This window comes from Oratosquilla oratoria, chromosome 15 (assembly GCF_046742065.1).
Source record: "Oratosquilla oratoria isolate Oo_2021 chromosome 15, ASM4674206v1, whole genome shotgun sequence".
NCBI classification, from domain to species: domain Eukaryota; kingdom Metazoa; phylum Arthropoda; class Malacostraca; order Stomatopoda; family Squillidae; genus Oratosquilla; species Oratosquilla oratoria.
In genome coordinates this window covers 37,519,624-37,536,984 of record NC_134791.1, presented here as the reverse complement: position 1 = coordinate 37,536,984, position 17,361 = coordinate 37,519,624, and the positions used below count along the sequence as shown (strand labels likewise).

General features: G+C 40.7%; 2 protein-coding genes across 2 annotated transcripts; both read left to right on the top strand.

Moving 5' to 3' along the window:
* Positions 1-5,034: 5,034 nt before the first annotated feature.
* Positions 5,035-6,341, top strand: LOC143033035 (general transcription factor II-I repeat domain-containing protein 2-like). The gene is made up of 2 exons (XM_076198233.1): positions 5,035-5,212; positions 5,395-6,341. The coding sequence occupies exon 2, from the start codon at positions 5,602-5,604 to the stop codon at positions 6,322-6,324; it is 723 nt and encodes a 240-aa protein (XP_076054348.1). The 5' UTR covers positions 5,035-5,212; positions 5,395-5,601; the 3' UTR covers positions 6,325-6,341.
* Positions 6,342-9,046: 2,705 nt separating this feature from the next.
* On the top strand, positions 9,047-9,733 carry LOC143033128 (general transcription factor II-I repeat domain-containing protein 2-like). The gene has a single exon (XM_076198333.1). It carries the CDS (start codon positions 9,047-9,049, stop codon positions 9,731-9,733), a length of 687 nt encoding a protein of 228 aa, XP_076054448.1.
* The last annotated feature ends 7,628 nt before the right edge of the window (positions 9,734-17,361 follow it).

Genomic DNA, 17,361 nt, shown 5'->3' with positions numbered 1-17,361 from the left:
TTCGCATCCGACCTAGATGTGGACCAAAAGGTCTCCTGTCGGCATGCTCCGCCTTTGTAATCCTTTGTAATTACCTCCGATTTTTTCAGATTTTATGGTTTAAGAAACACATTCATTATTCATTTGTTGTAGCTCTGCTTTTCCTTAAAGATAGTTGGGACATTGGTCTATACAAAATGATGATGACCAACCGCTTCATATTTCATGTTTTCAGGCAAGTACCCTCTAAAGTCAGCAATACCTTATTTTTTTTTCTTATTTTTTGTAATTTTCATTAAAATATATGTCTAACAATTATAGTCACTTTTTAGCATGTAAATGGAAGAAGATAAGTTGAAGTACATATGTTTTGATTTCAATGTCAATAAATGCAGTGAAAGTTTTTTTTTTTTTTTTTTTTGTCGGTCAGACCCGCTTTACCTGAGGCGTTTGCCAAAAAGACCTTTACCTGTTAAGGGTTAAGGCACTTTACAGCATCCTCCAAGGCTTCAATTCTACTAAGTAGAGATTGTACCTCATCGGCACTGAATACTAGAAACACAACCACTCGCCATATCACTAACTGAAGCAGCTACCCGGATGACCTGACCTGAGTGACGACTACTGCCGAACTGAATGACGACTACTGCTTAACTGATCGTAAAGTGAGGTATTCCTGGACTTCTCTGGTGACTCCGACCATGTCACAACCCCCAGTTGTCCACCCTATTGTTGTTATGTCCTCTTGACCTCCTTGATGATGAAGGTGCTTGCTGCTCCTGCTTACTTCATGAATACATTGTTGATGCAAGGGTAGGAAGTGAACATGGAGGGGACATAGCATCTATAGTTTAGACGATACTAATCAACATTAAAATAGAGTACAGTACTATATTTTACTTTGTGAACTATTACAAATCTATATAATAAATAGCTGCATATGGCACACAAATCCACCCACTTCTCACGACAGTCTCACATTTCTTGCGCAATACAAATTGGTGATCAGGCGTGCCAGCAGATGTAGGCTGTCAGTTTACGTTGCTATTGTTGGTAGAACCTAGCTGTTGTAATTCGGGACAGCCAATCAGGTGGAGTCTGCTTTTTCTCAATATCAAGATACCCCTTCTGCATGTTATCGTGGGGTTAAACGCTCCTCAGTGGCATGCAGTTGATACTTTAGGATCTATACGGGGCGCCCTTACGGACCAGAGTCACACATAATTTTGTCTGTGATAGAGGAAATCTCTCTTATGTTGTACCCCACCCTTAATACTGTGCTGTACCTCTTCTCTGAATATTCATTTCCTTTTCCGCTGAGCCCTGTGGTAGGGGAGAAAGAACACTGCCACCAAGTCTTCCCACTTGAGTCGTAAAATGCGAAAAAAAAACGGGATGGGGGTAGGACTAAACATAAAAAAGGCAAAGACATAAAAGGGTCTGGGAGGAGTTTTCCAACCAGATTGAGAGAAGTAAGTGTTCTGGAGGATTAAAAAATTAAATAAGTAGGCATTTGGGAATGGATGCAAAGAGATTATATGAAGATTGTGCTGACAACACTGTATGGGACAGAGACATGGAATTTAAGGCATAGAGGAAAAGTTTAAATGTGTTTGAGATTAAATGTCTAAGAAGTATGGTATGCGTTAAAGTTTGGGTAGAGTGAAAAAGGTTCGGAGAACTGGGGGTGGAGAAGGGGCAGATAGGGTTGATGAAAAAGGATTGGGATGGTTTGGACACATGGAAAGAATGAGTAAAGATTAATAAGTGTGGAAGGCAGAGGTGGGTGGAGTGAACATAAGGGGGCAATCAAGGATGAGATGGATAGCTGGTGTAAAAGGGACATTGAGCAGGAGGGGAATGTCTGTTGAGCAAGGAATAGATAAGGCAGGAGATGGGGTGAGTGGGGAATGGCTATGTATAGATGATACTGTGATACAAGGAAGAGAGTGGGAGGGGGAGGGGGGCAGTTTAGGAAGTGGTTATGTGTGAATGATATTTTGTTGCAGCCCAAAGGGATTTCTCTCAGACTTCTATTTTTCGGAATGAGGGGACAGAGAGGGGGTCACCAATTAAATTAAACAGCTTTGCTGTGGATGTGCTGTGTCTTGCTGCATTGCTTTTGACCTGGGGCAGTGGGCAGGATATAGGTATGACCCATCATATATGTGGAGCTAAGATAAGAGGGAGGAAAGGGTGGTGGATGGGAGTGGAATGGGTGGGGATGAAATGAATGGGAGTGGGTATATGGCTTTTGACTTTGGCTACCTCCCTTATAAGGGGGAAAAAGCCATTGGTATGTGGATGGATGGACCTTTTCCAAGTCCAGGCATACACAATCTATCCCTCTCATGTAGCAGACCAACTTCAATGCAATTTCTTACTGTTGTCATCACTCTCCTCCATTTTTCCTCTCTCTTTTTCCTTCACCTATTTGAGCTTCAATAATTTCTCCCTGCTGTAAAGTTGGTTAACCACTTCTTGTTATTGTTATGAATGTCTGTCTCAATTATTTTTTCAGATAGTATGTGTCTGGGCACTTCATCAAAAGCCTTATTTATCCATATGGCAACCATAACTGTTCTCTCTGGTTGGGCTTCTTTTATAAAATATTTTCAGTGCAGTACTTTTCATGTGATATGTGAGCAGTGTTGGTAGAGTGGCCTTCCTTAAAACCATGTTGTTTGGGGGTTTAGGTATTTCTGAATTAATTCTTGCTATTACCATCCTTTCCATTGGTTTGGATATTGTGAATAATAATGAGATTGCTCTATATGATATAGTTTTCAAGTGGTTTGTTTGGTTTCAAGATTGGTATTATGCGTGCTCTTTTCTAGATGTTTGGGATGTTGTTGTATAACCAAAAGCAGATGAAAATATCAGTTAAGGCTCTTATAGCTGTTTGGCCAAGGTGTTTGAAGTGAATGTAAACAAAACTTGGCAAAAAAAAAAAAAAATTCTGATATCGTACTTCTTTTGTTTCTTATCCTGAGCAACACCAAAAAACTTACTATATTGTCTCTCCTAGACTTCTCAAAGTTGGAACAAATTTTTTTGTGTTTTTTAACAATGACCCTGAACACTCTTTGTACCTACTTGGTTCAATATCCCCCATCAAATGGGAGTCATTGAAGATTTGGATTGGATGAAAGCATGATGTGACCCAAGGGGATGTTCTTTTCTTTTATGTATTTTCTTTGCATGAATTTGAAGGGAGATGGTTTCACCAAATGATGAAGTGGTGGGGGTAAACTGACCTCAGATGTTGGGCCTGCTGTTTCTCACTACATTTCCTTTGACTCGAGCAGTTTGTCAAGGTACAAGGATGACCCTTTGTCCACAAGGTGCTAAGATGGGAGAGGCAATGAATGAGTTTTCATGGATATGGGGTTGGTGTATGCTTTTAATTGACCACCCCCTTTATAATGGGGAGAGGGCATTTAGCTATGTATGCATGTGTATGTAGAGTATGGAGGTACAAAATTATGTCAGTAGAAGCAATGACTGGAGTATATAAAGCAGAAGTTGTCATTATGAAAGGTACCTGGGTGATGAATATAAGAGAAGAAAGTAAAAGCTGTGGAAATTATTTGTTTGAAGGCCATGTATAGTCTGTTCACTAAGGAAATCTCTCAATGTGTGTGGCACAGCTCCCATAGGTTGGTAGGACTGCTACTGGGCTACCTCCACTCCCACGCTCAGCTTCCTGTTTTAAAAAATATTTAGTACATTGTGTTACCTTTTTCACACTTTTCTCAACTATTATGTAAGATAGCCATGTTTGCTATATTGCAATAGAACAGGGGCGGGCAACCTCCGCCCGCGAGCCACATATGGCCCATGAAGGCCTAGCGTCCAGCCCGCCACCCTGCTAGGCATTATTATTGCAGACCGGATTCCAATATGCAATCCGGTCTGCAGAACTCCTAGCAAAAGGAGAGAAAAAAATTCCAATAAATATTATGTTTTTAAATAATCAAACTTAATTATTGAATTACTTAATATTTTGTTAGTAAGAGTAGTAGTTTATTGCAGTAGTAGTAGTAGTAGTAGTAGTAGTAGTAGTAGTAGTAGTAGTAGTAGTAGTAGTAGTAGTAGTAGTAGTAGTAGTAGTAGTAGTAGTAGTAGTAGTAGTAGTAGTAGTAGTAGTAGTAGTAGTAGTCATTCTCACTCCTAAGATCAGCCCTCTTGTGCCTGAGAGGTACAAGGTCCCCACCGCCCAAATCGGCACATATACAAAACCTAGATTTTGAGCAGACGGTGGTTGACAGTAGGATAAATGAACTTTTGTATTAGGCATTGTTAATAAAAATTAAATAGATAAATAAAAGGGTTGTCGACCACAGTCATTGGCGGGAGAGGGGCCAATGAACTGTGTCTGTGGGAGACAGATCCTGCTGCTTCCACCACACAGTTCCACGAGGATGGAGGTCGTGCTTAAAAAAAAATAATAATAATAAAATAAAAATAATAGTAGTAGTAGTAGTACAAAAACAAAACACTTATGAAATCTGTAATGATATGGAGTAGTAGTAGTAGTAGTATGTAGAAATTTAAGCTAGATTAGATTAGCAAAATACTAGAAAAGCCAAAGTTTACACTAGATTCTGCTAAACTTTTAATGGGGAGTTTCAAAATTGCAAACACAAATTTATTTGAATATGAAATGTTAGAATTTGAATATTTAATTAAATACAGTCAACAAAATAACTTTATCTATTAAGCATGATTATCTTGTCTGACATACCAAACTGGCTTCACTGGAAGAGATCGAAGGTTTGAAAAAAAAAAAAAAAAAAAAAAAAACTTGGCAATTGTTGGAAATATTGGATTTATAAAATCAACTTTCAACATTATCATTCTTGAGAATATTCTGTCGTCGGCAATCATCAAATTTAATTTTCAGATTGAGTTCAAAATCAACTGTCATATTCATCACTCGTCAACCATGTATTATCGAATTCAAGCTTCAAATCCAGTTCATGTCATCATTTGTTAACTTCTCAAATTTTCACAAACCTTCTGTGTGATATATTGGATGGTGTCTTCAGTTTATTGTTCAGGTCGGACAATCACGTAATTGAAATCATGTAAATGAAATCTGCCGAACAACATTCGCTGGCAGATACTGTTTTGGCAATTCTGCTCCTCATGCACGGTCTACGATGTTGCCACTGCCAGAGCAGCCAGACATCAGCGGTCAGTGTCCATTAGACTTTCACATTAATACAAGGTACGTAAGCTTTTTGGTCAGTACAGATCAATTACAGTTATTTCTTATAAAAATCATTAACAACTACTGAAATTATATAGCTATTAATTGATTATATTTAAATTAGATGACGTACATTTACAATCAATGCACCATTATTTCACTTATTCATTGTTGATATACCTAATTTTCTTCCTTTTCAGCTCATCATGTCTACGACCCAGTGTGTTAAGAAGAGAAAAATGGACCTCGAGCATCGGACCTTCAACCCAGAGTTGGAAAAGTACTTCTTCGTCGAGCGCTTTGGACAGGCCCAGTGCCTCATATGCTTGAAGACTGTGGCTGTCCTAAAAGAATACAATGTGTGCCGCCACTGAGAGACAGAGCACCGATCGTCAAACTTTACGTCGATGTCTGCTGCCAAGAGGAAGGACGCCATCGTTAGACTATCGGGCAACCTGCAGAAACAAACTTCGCTCTTCCGCAAGCAGAATTCTGAGGCCGAAAAGGTGATGTGCACCAGTTATGAAGTCTCCTGCATCATTGCTCACCAAATGAAGCCATTCGCAGATGGGGACTTCATCAAGGAATGCCTCCTCACTGTAGTGGACTCCATCTATCCAGAGCAGCGTTCTGCCTTTGAGAGCGTGAGCCTTTTGTCCCACACCGATCGTCGTCGTATTGAGGACATGTCGGACAATGTGCACGACTCACTCAAAACACACAGTTCGAACTTCATCGCCTTTTCCCTCGCTCTGGATGAGAGCACCGACACAAAGGACATGGCACAGCTGGCCGTTTTCATCCGCGGCATCACCACTGACCTCCAGGTGTGTGAGGAATTCCTCCAGCTTGTCCCGCTGCACGGCACCACCACTGGGCAAGACATCTGCGATGTTGTGTTTCACTGTGTTGATCTGTACTCCCTGGTCCTCTCCCGTCTTGTGTGCATGACGGCCGATGGTGCCCCAGCGATGGTTGGGGAGAAGAAGGGCGCCGCTTCGCAGCTAGTGCACCACTGTGAAGCCACCGGACCACCTTGGCCCATTAACATGATGCACTGCATCATCCACCAAGGGCCCCTGTGCGCCAAGTCTGCCAACCTCGTTGATGTCATGTCTGTCATGGTGTAGGTCGTCAACTCCATCCTCTTCTGCAACCTTAACCACCGTCAGTTGTTGTTGTCGTTCCCTAGACTGTCTGTCCGAGCAGTCCCGTCTCCCCAAGGAATGCCATAGCCGAAACTGGGTTTTCCCACAAATCCTTTATAGAGTGTATGTTGTGTTGTTTGCGTGCATGATTGTGTATAATGCAGTCTTCCATTATGTGTTGTATGGTATGGGGTGAAGTGTTACATCCTGGGCAGCTGTCCACAATGCGGTCATCCAGCCTCTTCTGGTAGCTTAGAAGTGCTGGGTGGTGACCGCACCGCAGTCTGGCCAGGTGGACTCTGTCCTTTCGTGGGAGAGAGGATTCAGAAGGGTGGATATCAGGGGGTCTGGCATGCAGCAGTGTGTTGTCTTTCAGTGTGTTCATGGAGCGATATGATTATGAATATGTTTCCGGAGGCTGGTATTTGGTGGTTGTGGAGGAAGAGAAGAGAGTATCTGTGTGTGATACAGGTCTTTGGGTGTTGTTTTAATGTTTCTTGGTGTGTGTGGGTGTTCTGCTATGTAGTGTAGCGGGTGTGATGTGTTTGTGATGGCTGCGGCAAGTGTTTATGTGCCTCTCATGTCGAGGTGGTCCTTGACTTTGAGGACTTTTGTTTCATGGTGTAAATGGTCTGTAGGTGTTGTATTTGTGCAGCCTGTAATTGTTTTTAGGGTTTTGTTTTGTATGATTTGAAGGGTGTTGTGGTGTGTCTCACTGAGATTAGGAGCCCATAATTCATCACTGAGCGTATGCATTGTTTGTATATTGTTGTATTAGTTTCTTTGTTTTGTCCAAATGTTGTTCCACTGATTGACTTAAGTGCATTAAGTCTAGGTGTGCATTTTTTTTTTTTTTTTTTTTTTATGTTTGTGATGTGTTGTTTGAAAGACATGGATGTATCGTATGTTACACCAAGAATTTTCGGTGTGTTTGTGTGTGGTATTAGAGTGTTGTTGATATAGAGATGAGGTATGTATTTGTGTTCTTTTGTCCAGTTGGTGAGAAGTGTTGCTGTAGATTTGGTTGGAGCTATTTTGAGTCTGTTTGTGATAAACCATGTGTTGAGTGTATCAAGGTATGGCTGGATTATTTCTGCAGCTTTGTGTTACGATGTGTGCATGTGATTGTTATGTCGTCTGCGTAGGAAGAGATTTGTATTTCTGAGGTGTCTGGTGTGGGTAAGTCATGCATATATAGATTAAAGAGCGTGGGGGATAGAACAGAGCCCTGTGGTACTCCATTCTTAATGTTTCTGATGTGCGATGATTGGCCATTATATGACACATAAGCATTCCTATCTGCCAGATAATTGGCCAGCCATCTTTTGGTGTTATTGTGCATGTCTGTGTTGTATATTTTATTTGTTAGATTGTGGCGGGGGATAGCATCAAAAGCTTTACTAATGTCTAATGTTATAAGAAGTGTTCTGTGGTGGGGCCTATCTGAATTGATGCCATCTAAAAAAAATTGTGTGAGGTTTATCAGAAGAGTGTTTGTGGAGTGTAGTGGCCTAAAACCGTGTTGTGAGTCAGCAAGGGGAATATGTGGTGTGACAAGTTGAAGTATTAGGCGTTCAGTGACTTTAGAGGGGATGGAGAGAAGTGTGATTGGGCGGTGCGATGTTGGGATTGTTGGGTCTTTTTTGGTTTTGGAATGGTGATTATTTTACCATGCTTCCAGATGTCGGGTATAGTGTTGTGTGAATAGCTGTAGTTTGCAATGTTTGTGAGTGCGTGTATACCTTGTGGTCCAATGTGTTTTAGGTGGATGTTATTTGTTATGAGGGCCGCAGGCAGATGAGTGCTTGAGATTATGTATTATGTGTTTTGTCTGACTGTCTATGAAGGGTGTATAGTCTGAATGTGTGGGAAAGTCTTACGTCGAATAGTGCGTCGGTGGTCAGGGTGAGAAGTGAGATGGCTTGTCTGTGCAAAATTATTTATGAGTGTGTTTGCCTGTTGTCTGTTTGAGGGTAGATTGTTGTTGTGATTATTGCTGCATGAGAGCGTGTTGTGTTACTGTTGGATAGTGTAATGCTGTTGAGTGTTTTGTACAATTTGCTGGTTTTTGTTTTGTGATCAAGTGTATTGATAAAATTTGGCCAATTTTGTGTTTTTTGTTCGTGTATTTTATTGGCAATCACAGTGTTTAGTGTTTGTATTTGGTCTGCTATGTTTTGAGGGATAGGTGTGGGGGTATTGTGTTTAAGTGCATCTCGTTGTCTGATGAGGCCTTGGATTTCTGGTGTGAAGTTGGGGTTGTGTGATTTTCTGTTGCCTCTAGGGATGTATCTCTTGTCTGCGTTTTGTATTAAAAGTGTGCACAGCATTGTTTATGTTTGTGATTGGTGTACTGTAAAGTGTTTCAAAATGTTGTTCTGTCTCTTCCGTAAAAGCTTCCCAGTTAGCTCTCTTGTAATTGGTGTATGTGTGTCTGTTGCCAACTGAAGTGCATCTTGTTTTGGTGGTGATGATGATTGGAAGGTGGTCAGAACCAAGGGTTCCGACCACTCTCCATGATGTTGTTGGGATTAGGCAGGGGGAGCAAAAGGTGATATCAGGAGAGGAGGGAGTGTAGAGGGCTTGGTGTGGGATATGTGTATGATTATAGCCAGCCCTGGCCACCGGCTCTATGCAGGTGGCACCGATCCCCAAGAGGAGCTACGACTGCATTGGGAAGTACCACCGTCAGTTCCAGGTACTGATGGACGAGATGAACGTTTACTACAACGACCTGCTCTACTTCTGTGAGGTACGCTGGCTAAGTCGTGAGGCAATGCTGTCTTGTTTGTGCGACCTACAACAGGAGATTACCACCTTCCCACGTCAGAAGAACCTTCTCCATGCTGATAAATTCTCTGATCCATGGTGGCTAGCTCGCCTGGCCCTGCTCACGGACATCACGGCGCACATGAACGCCATCAACATGAGGCTGCAAGGCAAAGATATTCTCGTGACAGACATGTACGCACACATCACTGCCTACGAGGTTAAGCTGCGCTTGTGGGAGGCTCAATTGGCTTCTGGTCAGTTTGTGCATTTTCCTCACCTTGCTGCTTGTGCCCCTGACAACGTGGACCTGGACACTTGCGTTAGTGTCGTCACCTCTCTGCATGAGGGATTTGCTTCCCGTTTTGCAGGAGTCAGGGTGCTGGCTGCGGACTTCAAGCTTTTCACTGCTCCCTTTGACTTTCCCGTGGAAGACGCCCCTGCCTCCCTCCAGATGGAGTTGGTGGAGCGGCAGTGCAACGATGAAATGAAGGCGAAATTCCACACCTCTTCTCCGTTGTCCTTCTTCCGCGACATCGTCCTCCCTTCTAACAATTTTCAAAAATACATTGCGCATGTTCAACACATTGTGGCCATGTTTGGCAGCACCTACTGTTGCTAACAGCTCTTCTCCAAAATGAACTACACGGTCTTACCTTTGCTCCCAATGACATTATTCTGTTGTCTACCTCAACCATCAAGCCAGACATGGAAATACTTCTTCATGGCAAACAGCACCAGCAGTCTCATTGATTTGTAGGGTGTTCAATGCAATTCTTGTATAATTTATTCATTGTATTCAATGTATTGTACAAAATAGAGTAATTCTGGGGATTTCGTTTTTCACTCCGGCCCGCGGCCTCCTTCCAAAAGTCTTATCTGGCCCTCACTCTGAAAAGGTTGCCAGCCACTGCAATAGAACAATGAAAGGTTATATGTACTACAATATCACTGTATTTAGAAATCAAATGGGTTATAAGTGTATTAATTACAGCAAGTATAAGTCAGATGACAAGATATTACAGTTTATACAGCATTTTATTATTGATATATGCATATATCATTATAGCAAGCTTACAATAAAATGTGTGGTTTAATAAATAATTATGTCGTGAACACGATGGTGTTCTTAGATTTTACATACGGAGAAATATAGAAGAGAAAATTAAACATTCATGTGAACTTTTCTGTGGAGAGATATTACCTTATGACACGGGAGGAAGGCCTGAGAAGGATGGAGAAAGGGAGGGATTGATAGTAACGGCTTAAGAAATACCTCCAGATTGAATTTTTTCACGGCTTATTAAATTCAATAGAATATTTCTATCTCTTAATGTTGCTTCATTCTATACATAATACAATATACTGATATAAACAATACACATAATCACGTCGATATCTGAAATGTCGACATTTGTCGCAGTTGACATTCTTTGACATTGTCACATTGTGTCGTGTATCATCGTGAACGTTTAATTTTCATATCATCTGACTTATACTCGCCGTAATTAATACATTTATAACCCTTTTGAGTTCTAAATATAGTAATATTGTAGTATAACCCTTCATTGTTCTATTTCAATATTGCAAATCTGGCTATCTTACATCTGGCCGGCGTTCGCTTCCAGAAGCGTCACGCATTTCTGGCTTTGTATTCGTGACTTAAAATTACAAACCACCCTTTTATTCTTATAACAATGGGTTGTGAAGACGAAGCTCTCAAGATCAACAAGAAACTGGACAAGATGACGTCCACTGGCAGCCTGAAAAAGCATAAAACCTTGGTTTAACACTTCAGATAAAAAAAAAAAAAAAAAAAAAAAAAAAAAATTGCTCACGTTGAGAAGCACAGAGTTGTAATTTTATTCACTGACGTTTCATCCTTGCCAAGACGTTCTTAGAGTGTATGCAATTTAAAGAAAGTGCACAACTTGTATACTTCGTCACCTCAAACACCTTAGCCAGACAGCTATAAGAGCCTTAACTAATATTTTCAATTACTTCTGGTTATACAACAACATCCCAAACATCCAGAAAAGAGCTCACATTATACCAATCTTGAAACCAAACAAACCACTTGAAAACTATATCATATAGAGCAATCTCATTATTATTCACAATATCCAAACCAATGGAAAGGATGGTAATAGCAAGAATTAATTCAGAAATACCTAAACCCCCAAACAACATGGTTTTAAGGAAGGCCACTCTACCAACACTGCTCACATATCACATGAAAAGTACTGCACTGAAAATATTTTATAAAAGAAGCCCAACCAGAGAGAACAGTTATGGTTGCCATATGGATAAATAAGGCTTTTGATGAAGTGCCCAGACACATACTATCTGAAAAAATAATTGAGACAGACATTCATAACAATAACAAGAAGTGGTTAACCAACTTTACAGCAGGGAGAAATTATTGAAGCTCAAATAGGTGAAGGAAAAAGAGAGAGGAAAAATGGATGAGAGTGATGACAACAGTAAGAAATTGCATTGAAGTTGGTCTGCTACATGAGAAGGATAGATTGTGTATGCCTGGACTTGGAAAAGGTCCATCCATCCACATACCAATGGCTTTTTCCCCCTTATAAGGGAGGTAGCCAAAGTCAAAAGCCATATACCCACTCCCATTCATTTCATCCCCACCCATTCCACTCCCATCCACCACCCTTTCCTCCCTCTTATCTTAGCTCCACATATATGATGGGTCATACCTATATCCTGCCCACTGCCCCAGGTCAAAAGCAATGCAGCAAGACACAGCACATCCACAGCAAAGCTGTTTAATTTAATTGGTGACCCCCTCTCTGTCCCCTCATTCCGAAAAATAGAAGTCTGAGAGAAATCCCTTTGGGCTGCAACAAAATATCATTCACACATAACCACTTCCTAAACTGCCCCCCTCCCCCTCCCACTCTCTTCCTTGTATCACAGTATCATCTATACATAGCCATTCCCCACTCACCCCATCTCCTGCCTTATCTATTCCTTGCTCAACAGACATTCCCCTCCTGCTCAATGTCCCTTTTACACCAGCTATCCATCTCATCCTTGATTGCCCCCTTATGTTCACTCCACCCACCTCTGCCTTCCACACTTATTAATCTTTACTCATTCTTTCCATGTGTCCAAACCATCCCAATCCTTTTTCATCAACCCTATCTGCCCCTTCTCCACCCCCAGTTCTCCGAACCTTTTTCACTCTACCCAAACTTTAACGCATACCATACTTCTTAGACATTAAATCTCAAACACATTTAAACTTTTCCTCTATGCCTTAAATTCCATGTCTCTGTCCCATACAGTGTTGTCAGCACAATCTTCATATAATCTCTTTGCATCCATTCCCAAATGCCTACTTATTTAATTTTTTAATCCTCCAGAACACTTACTTCTCTCAATCTGGTTGGAAAACTCCTCCCAGACCCTTTTATGTCTTTGCCTTTTTTATGTTTAGTCCTACCCCCATCCCGTTTTTTTTTTCTCGCATTTTACGACTCAAGTGGGAAGACTTGGTGGCAGTGTTCTTTCTCCCCTACCACAGGGCTCAGCGGAAAAGGAAATGAATATTCAGAGAAGAGGTACAGCACAGTATTAAGGGTGGGGTACAACATAAGAGAGATTTCCTCTATCACAGACAAAATTATGTGTGACTCTGGTCCGTAAGGGCGCCCCGTATAGATCCTAAAGTATCAACTGCATGCCACTGAGGAGCGTTTAACCCCACGATAACATGTAGAAGGGGTATCTTGATATTGAGAAAAAGCAGACTCCACCTGATTGGCTGTCCCGAATTACAACAGCTAGGTTCTACCAACAATAGCAACGTAAACTGACAGCCTACATCTGCTGGCACGCCTGATCACCAATTTGTATTGCGCAAGAAATGTGAGACTGTCGTGAGAAGTGGGTGGATTTGTGTGCCATATGCAGCTATTTATTATATAGATTTGTAATAGTTCACAAAGTAAAATATAGTACTGTACTCTATTTTAATGTTGATTAGTATCGTCTAAACTATAGATGTGTCAACCTTTTAGCTCGCTACATTATCCTTTACTCAAGATTTTAGAATCAATGATAAGATTAGATAAAATATTATATATCAAGGTCAGGTTTCTCCATTGGGGGTGGCCTTCCAAGTACAAAATTGAGCTGTTGACCTTAGGTCAAGAGTGACATAACCTCTAGAACAGTGTTTCTCAAACGGTGCGCCCTGGAAGGTAGCCAGGTGAGCCACAAGATAACGAAAGATTTAATTAATAAGATATGCTTATATTTTTAAAAATGTGTATGGTTTTCACATACTTTACAGACACCAAGGATTTTCTGTACAAACATTAAGTGTAAAAATATATCAAATATTAAATGCATTGATGAAGAGATGAGTATGCTTATCACAAATAAGGCAAGACATTCACAAGATCGGCAAATTGCCAAATCTCATCAATCACATGTTTCACATTAGGATACTTTAACTGTAAAATGTACTGTCTAAAAGATAAATGGTTGTTTCAGGATACTCCTTTATAAGTTTCCTATTTTCAAAATTCAAGACTAACTTTTATATTAGCATCAATGATGCGCCCCAAAGTTTTGGTTAATTTTTGAGAAACCTTGCTCTAGAATAACATTAATAATTTTCTTCATCGTGGAAAACATACATACATATAATGTTTCCTGCCACTCATAAAATAATGTCGAAAGTTCTTCTTTCCTTCATGTCAGTGCAGCCGCTCACTTTTGCTTACTCCTAATCAAGGTGTGTGTGTGAATGTGGTGGACGAATGCACGGAATGTGTGCGATGAGGGGATTAATTGCGCGATCTTTTGATTTCAAAAGTCCATCACTCATTAACAAGCTATATAAATCGTTAGTTCGTCCACATTTGGAATATGCTGTTTCCGTATGGTCACCGAATCTCATTAAAGACATTGACAGACTGGAAAAAGTACAACGGCGAGCCACAAAACTGATTCCAAATATCAAAAATAAATCATACGAAAATCGACTTAAGCACATGAATCTGTTTTCCCTAAAAAAGCGTAGACTCAGAGGTGACTTGATACAGGTCTTTAAGATTTTAAAGGGAATTGACAACATCAAAAGTGACAACATTTTCACATTGAATGAGAATCAGACAAGAAACAATGGTCTCAAACTGTCCGGAAATAGATTCAATTTGGAAGTAGGTAGAAACAACTTTGCCAACCGTGTAGTTAATGAATGGAATAAACTTCCTGCACAGGTAGTGCAATGTAGTTCAGTTCGAAGCTTTAAGAATCATTTAGATAAATACCTAAGTAAGATGCTGTAATTATTATAATTTATGTTATATTATTTGTTTTTGTTTTGTTATAATTTGTCTGTCTGATTTTCATTTATTATTAGTTATATGTCAATTTATTATCATTTACTATTTACCTGTTTGTTTGTTATTCAACTATACCAATGCATTTATTTATGTATTTTAATTGTTATTTACATTGTTATAGTTTTAATTAATTTTTTTTTTTTTTTTTTTTTTTTTTTTTTTTTTTTTTTGCATCCGACCTAGATATGGATCAAAAGGTCTCCTGTCGGCATGCTTTGCCTTTGTAATCCTTTGTAATCCTTTGAGTACGTTGACACCACTGACCCGGGGGACGCAAGGCACCACAGGACACTACGGGGGTCAGGGTCGGGACAGTACTTTGGTCAGGTGCAGTGGATGACGTGTGTGGACTAAGAGTGAAAGGATGGTGACAAAGACTAGGATTAGGCGGTTCGGGAGTAGGAATTAGTGATAGGGTTATGAGTAAGAGCGAAAGTGATCGCCCGCACTGACGTGAAGGAAAGAAGAACGTTCGACATTGGGTGAGTAAAAAACAACGTTCTACTGCACAAAATAAATATTAATTGAAAATATATTTGATGTAAGTATATTTATATTTTTGTTGGATTTGCGAAGAAAATGTGATATATCACTATACATACAACCTTATCAAGCAGGATTAAACCAATGTGGCGAAGTAAAGTGGTTCACGTACCACAGGGTGCCTCAGAGGAGGTCCATCTCAGCTGCGTCAATAATGGACGAAATAACTTCAAACATTACTCAAGAAAAAATAGAAAATATCAGTCAGGGCTAAGCTGTTTTTGTTTTCTCTTAGGGTGATAAGAGAAAACGTGTCTTATGGGAGAAAGAAATAACAATACCTTCGAAAAATGCGAGGTTTTGAAGGAGTCTAGTAGATAAGGAAAAATCACTATTTTACCGAGTAATGTCGCGGAAACTGATGACATGGCGCCTCATTCCATTAGAGAAATCACTGTTACCCTTATTTATTTTTTGCATATACAAAAAGAAACACCAGTGATGACAAAAATATAAGCAAAAAAGAAAAGGCAAAGTCGGGGTAAACCACTATAGTACGGGTCACCATGAATACGGTGTGGATAGAGCAAATAAAAGTCGAGGTTACATGATATTAAGTTACAAGCAAAATCAACGCAAGTAGCTTACTCCAGATCCTAGGTCGTATGCCTCGGGCGTCTCTGCCCGGGCATACTTAGTACATAACTCAGAATTACATTATGAACATGGATACATATAGAACAACTACATGCTAAGATGCTACAGGAAAAGGTAGGACTGGATACGGATAGAATATATGTCAGGGGGAAAAGCTATCCCTCTAATATTTTGGATGTACTTAGAAATTGATTCATCATCCAGCTGTAATATCTTTAAATTACTATTGTAATCATTAACATTAATTATAATTAAATTCATAAAAAGGACATTATTCGTCAACAAACACGTGTAAAAAAAAATGTTACTATGTCAAATTAAGTCCTACTTGTCACAATTTTTAAATTGTGACACCCAGCTCGTTGTCTCCCTTCCCATTTTCTCGTCTGTTTTCTCTCCGTATCAGCCCTTCATTCCCCATAGTCGGGGGAATTTCCAGTCCTTAAGACTACTAGTAGCAACATCCTGTCTTTTCTCCTCGTTATCCTCTTTATTTGTCATGTCATTTTTGACAACCAATTCAATGCCTTAACGAAGGGAGAGACTTCTAATACCTAGAAACACCCCCCCCCCCTTTTGATTTGTGTTCTCGGAGCCATGCTCAACGATTCGCGCCCACACAAAGCACTCAAACACACCCCCTCCCCCCCCCTGCGCGCTGCCACATATTTGTTTTAAGCTAGGTAATTAGAATTATTAGGACTGTGTTTAACCCGCTCGTGAACAGTGTCTACCTCAAAGAACACTTGGAACTGTGTCACCCTCCCGCATGAACATTATTCGTAGTACCCTTCGCAACTAGGGACGGAGACATAGTACTATTGGCAACGTCGGAAGCCGGCTAGCGGACATCGTGACCTGACCTGTCGCAGGACAGGGGCAGTCTAGCGTGGGTTCCCAATCCATGTAGGAACTCCTACACGGTCTCGGAAGATTCAGGTGCATCGATCTCGCACAGTGGATACGATGAGTTCCTTTCGTTATTACGAACTGGTTAAACGTCATCCAGTGTTCAAGGCGGAGTGACCATCGGTGACGGGTGAGCGCGTGACACTTTTTAGTGATGAACTCAGTGCTACGGAGTTCCGTGTTGCCGGTGATCGGGATCTTATCAACATCGCGTAGACTACCAGGATCATCTCATCAAGACCGCCAGATGCAGATGCATCCCCTTTCGGGACATCCAGACCGGAGGGACATTGGCAGAATTGCGGAGAGACGCCTGCCCAGCCGTCTTCAGTGCCCGCTCGGAGATGTCAACTGTAACCAGGCAGTTCCCGCCCATCGCCAACAAAGGCCTCATCCGAGGTGTGAAGCCGTGCTCGCCTGAATCCACTCCCACTACCCACATTAGATGCTAAGTTCAATTTATTTGATGTTACTGTAAGATGTTTAGTTGAAGCGCAGGGAGACAGAGTACGATAGGAACCATTAATTAACTTTTAGACCTACCTTTATAGACTATACTAACCATATTTGATATTTGAACAAGTTATCAATTAAAAGTCACATTAGGAATTCTGGGTTTCATTACCCAAAGACGGTCATCTTTATGAGTTGTCCCCACACCCCTCTTTGATTTACTCACGCTTGCCTTGGAGGGAAGGCGAGTGGTCCCGAGATGTGATAAAAATCACCTGGACTTCGGTTCCCCAACTGCAGCTATCTTCCCCCTCCCTTCATCAATCACTTAAGGTACGTGTTACCCACACCACCTCATCTACCACCTTCT

Coding starts and splice junctions, on each gene's coding strand:
- LOC143033035 (XM_076198233.1), top strand. CDS start 5,602: ATGTCTGCTGCCAAGAGGAAGGACGCCATCGTTAGACTATCGGGCAAC.
- LOC143033128 (XM_076198333.1), top strand. CDS start 9,047: ATGGACGAGATGAACGTTTACTACAACGACCTGCTCTACTTCTGTGAG.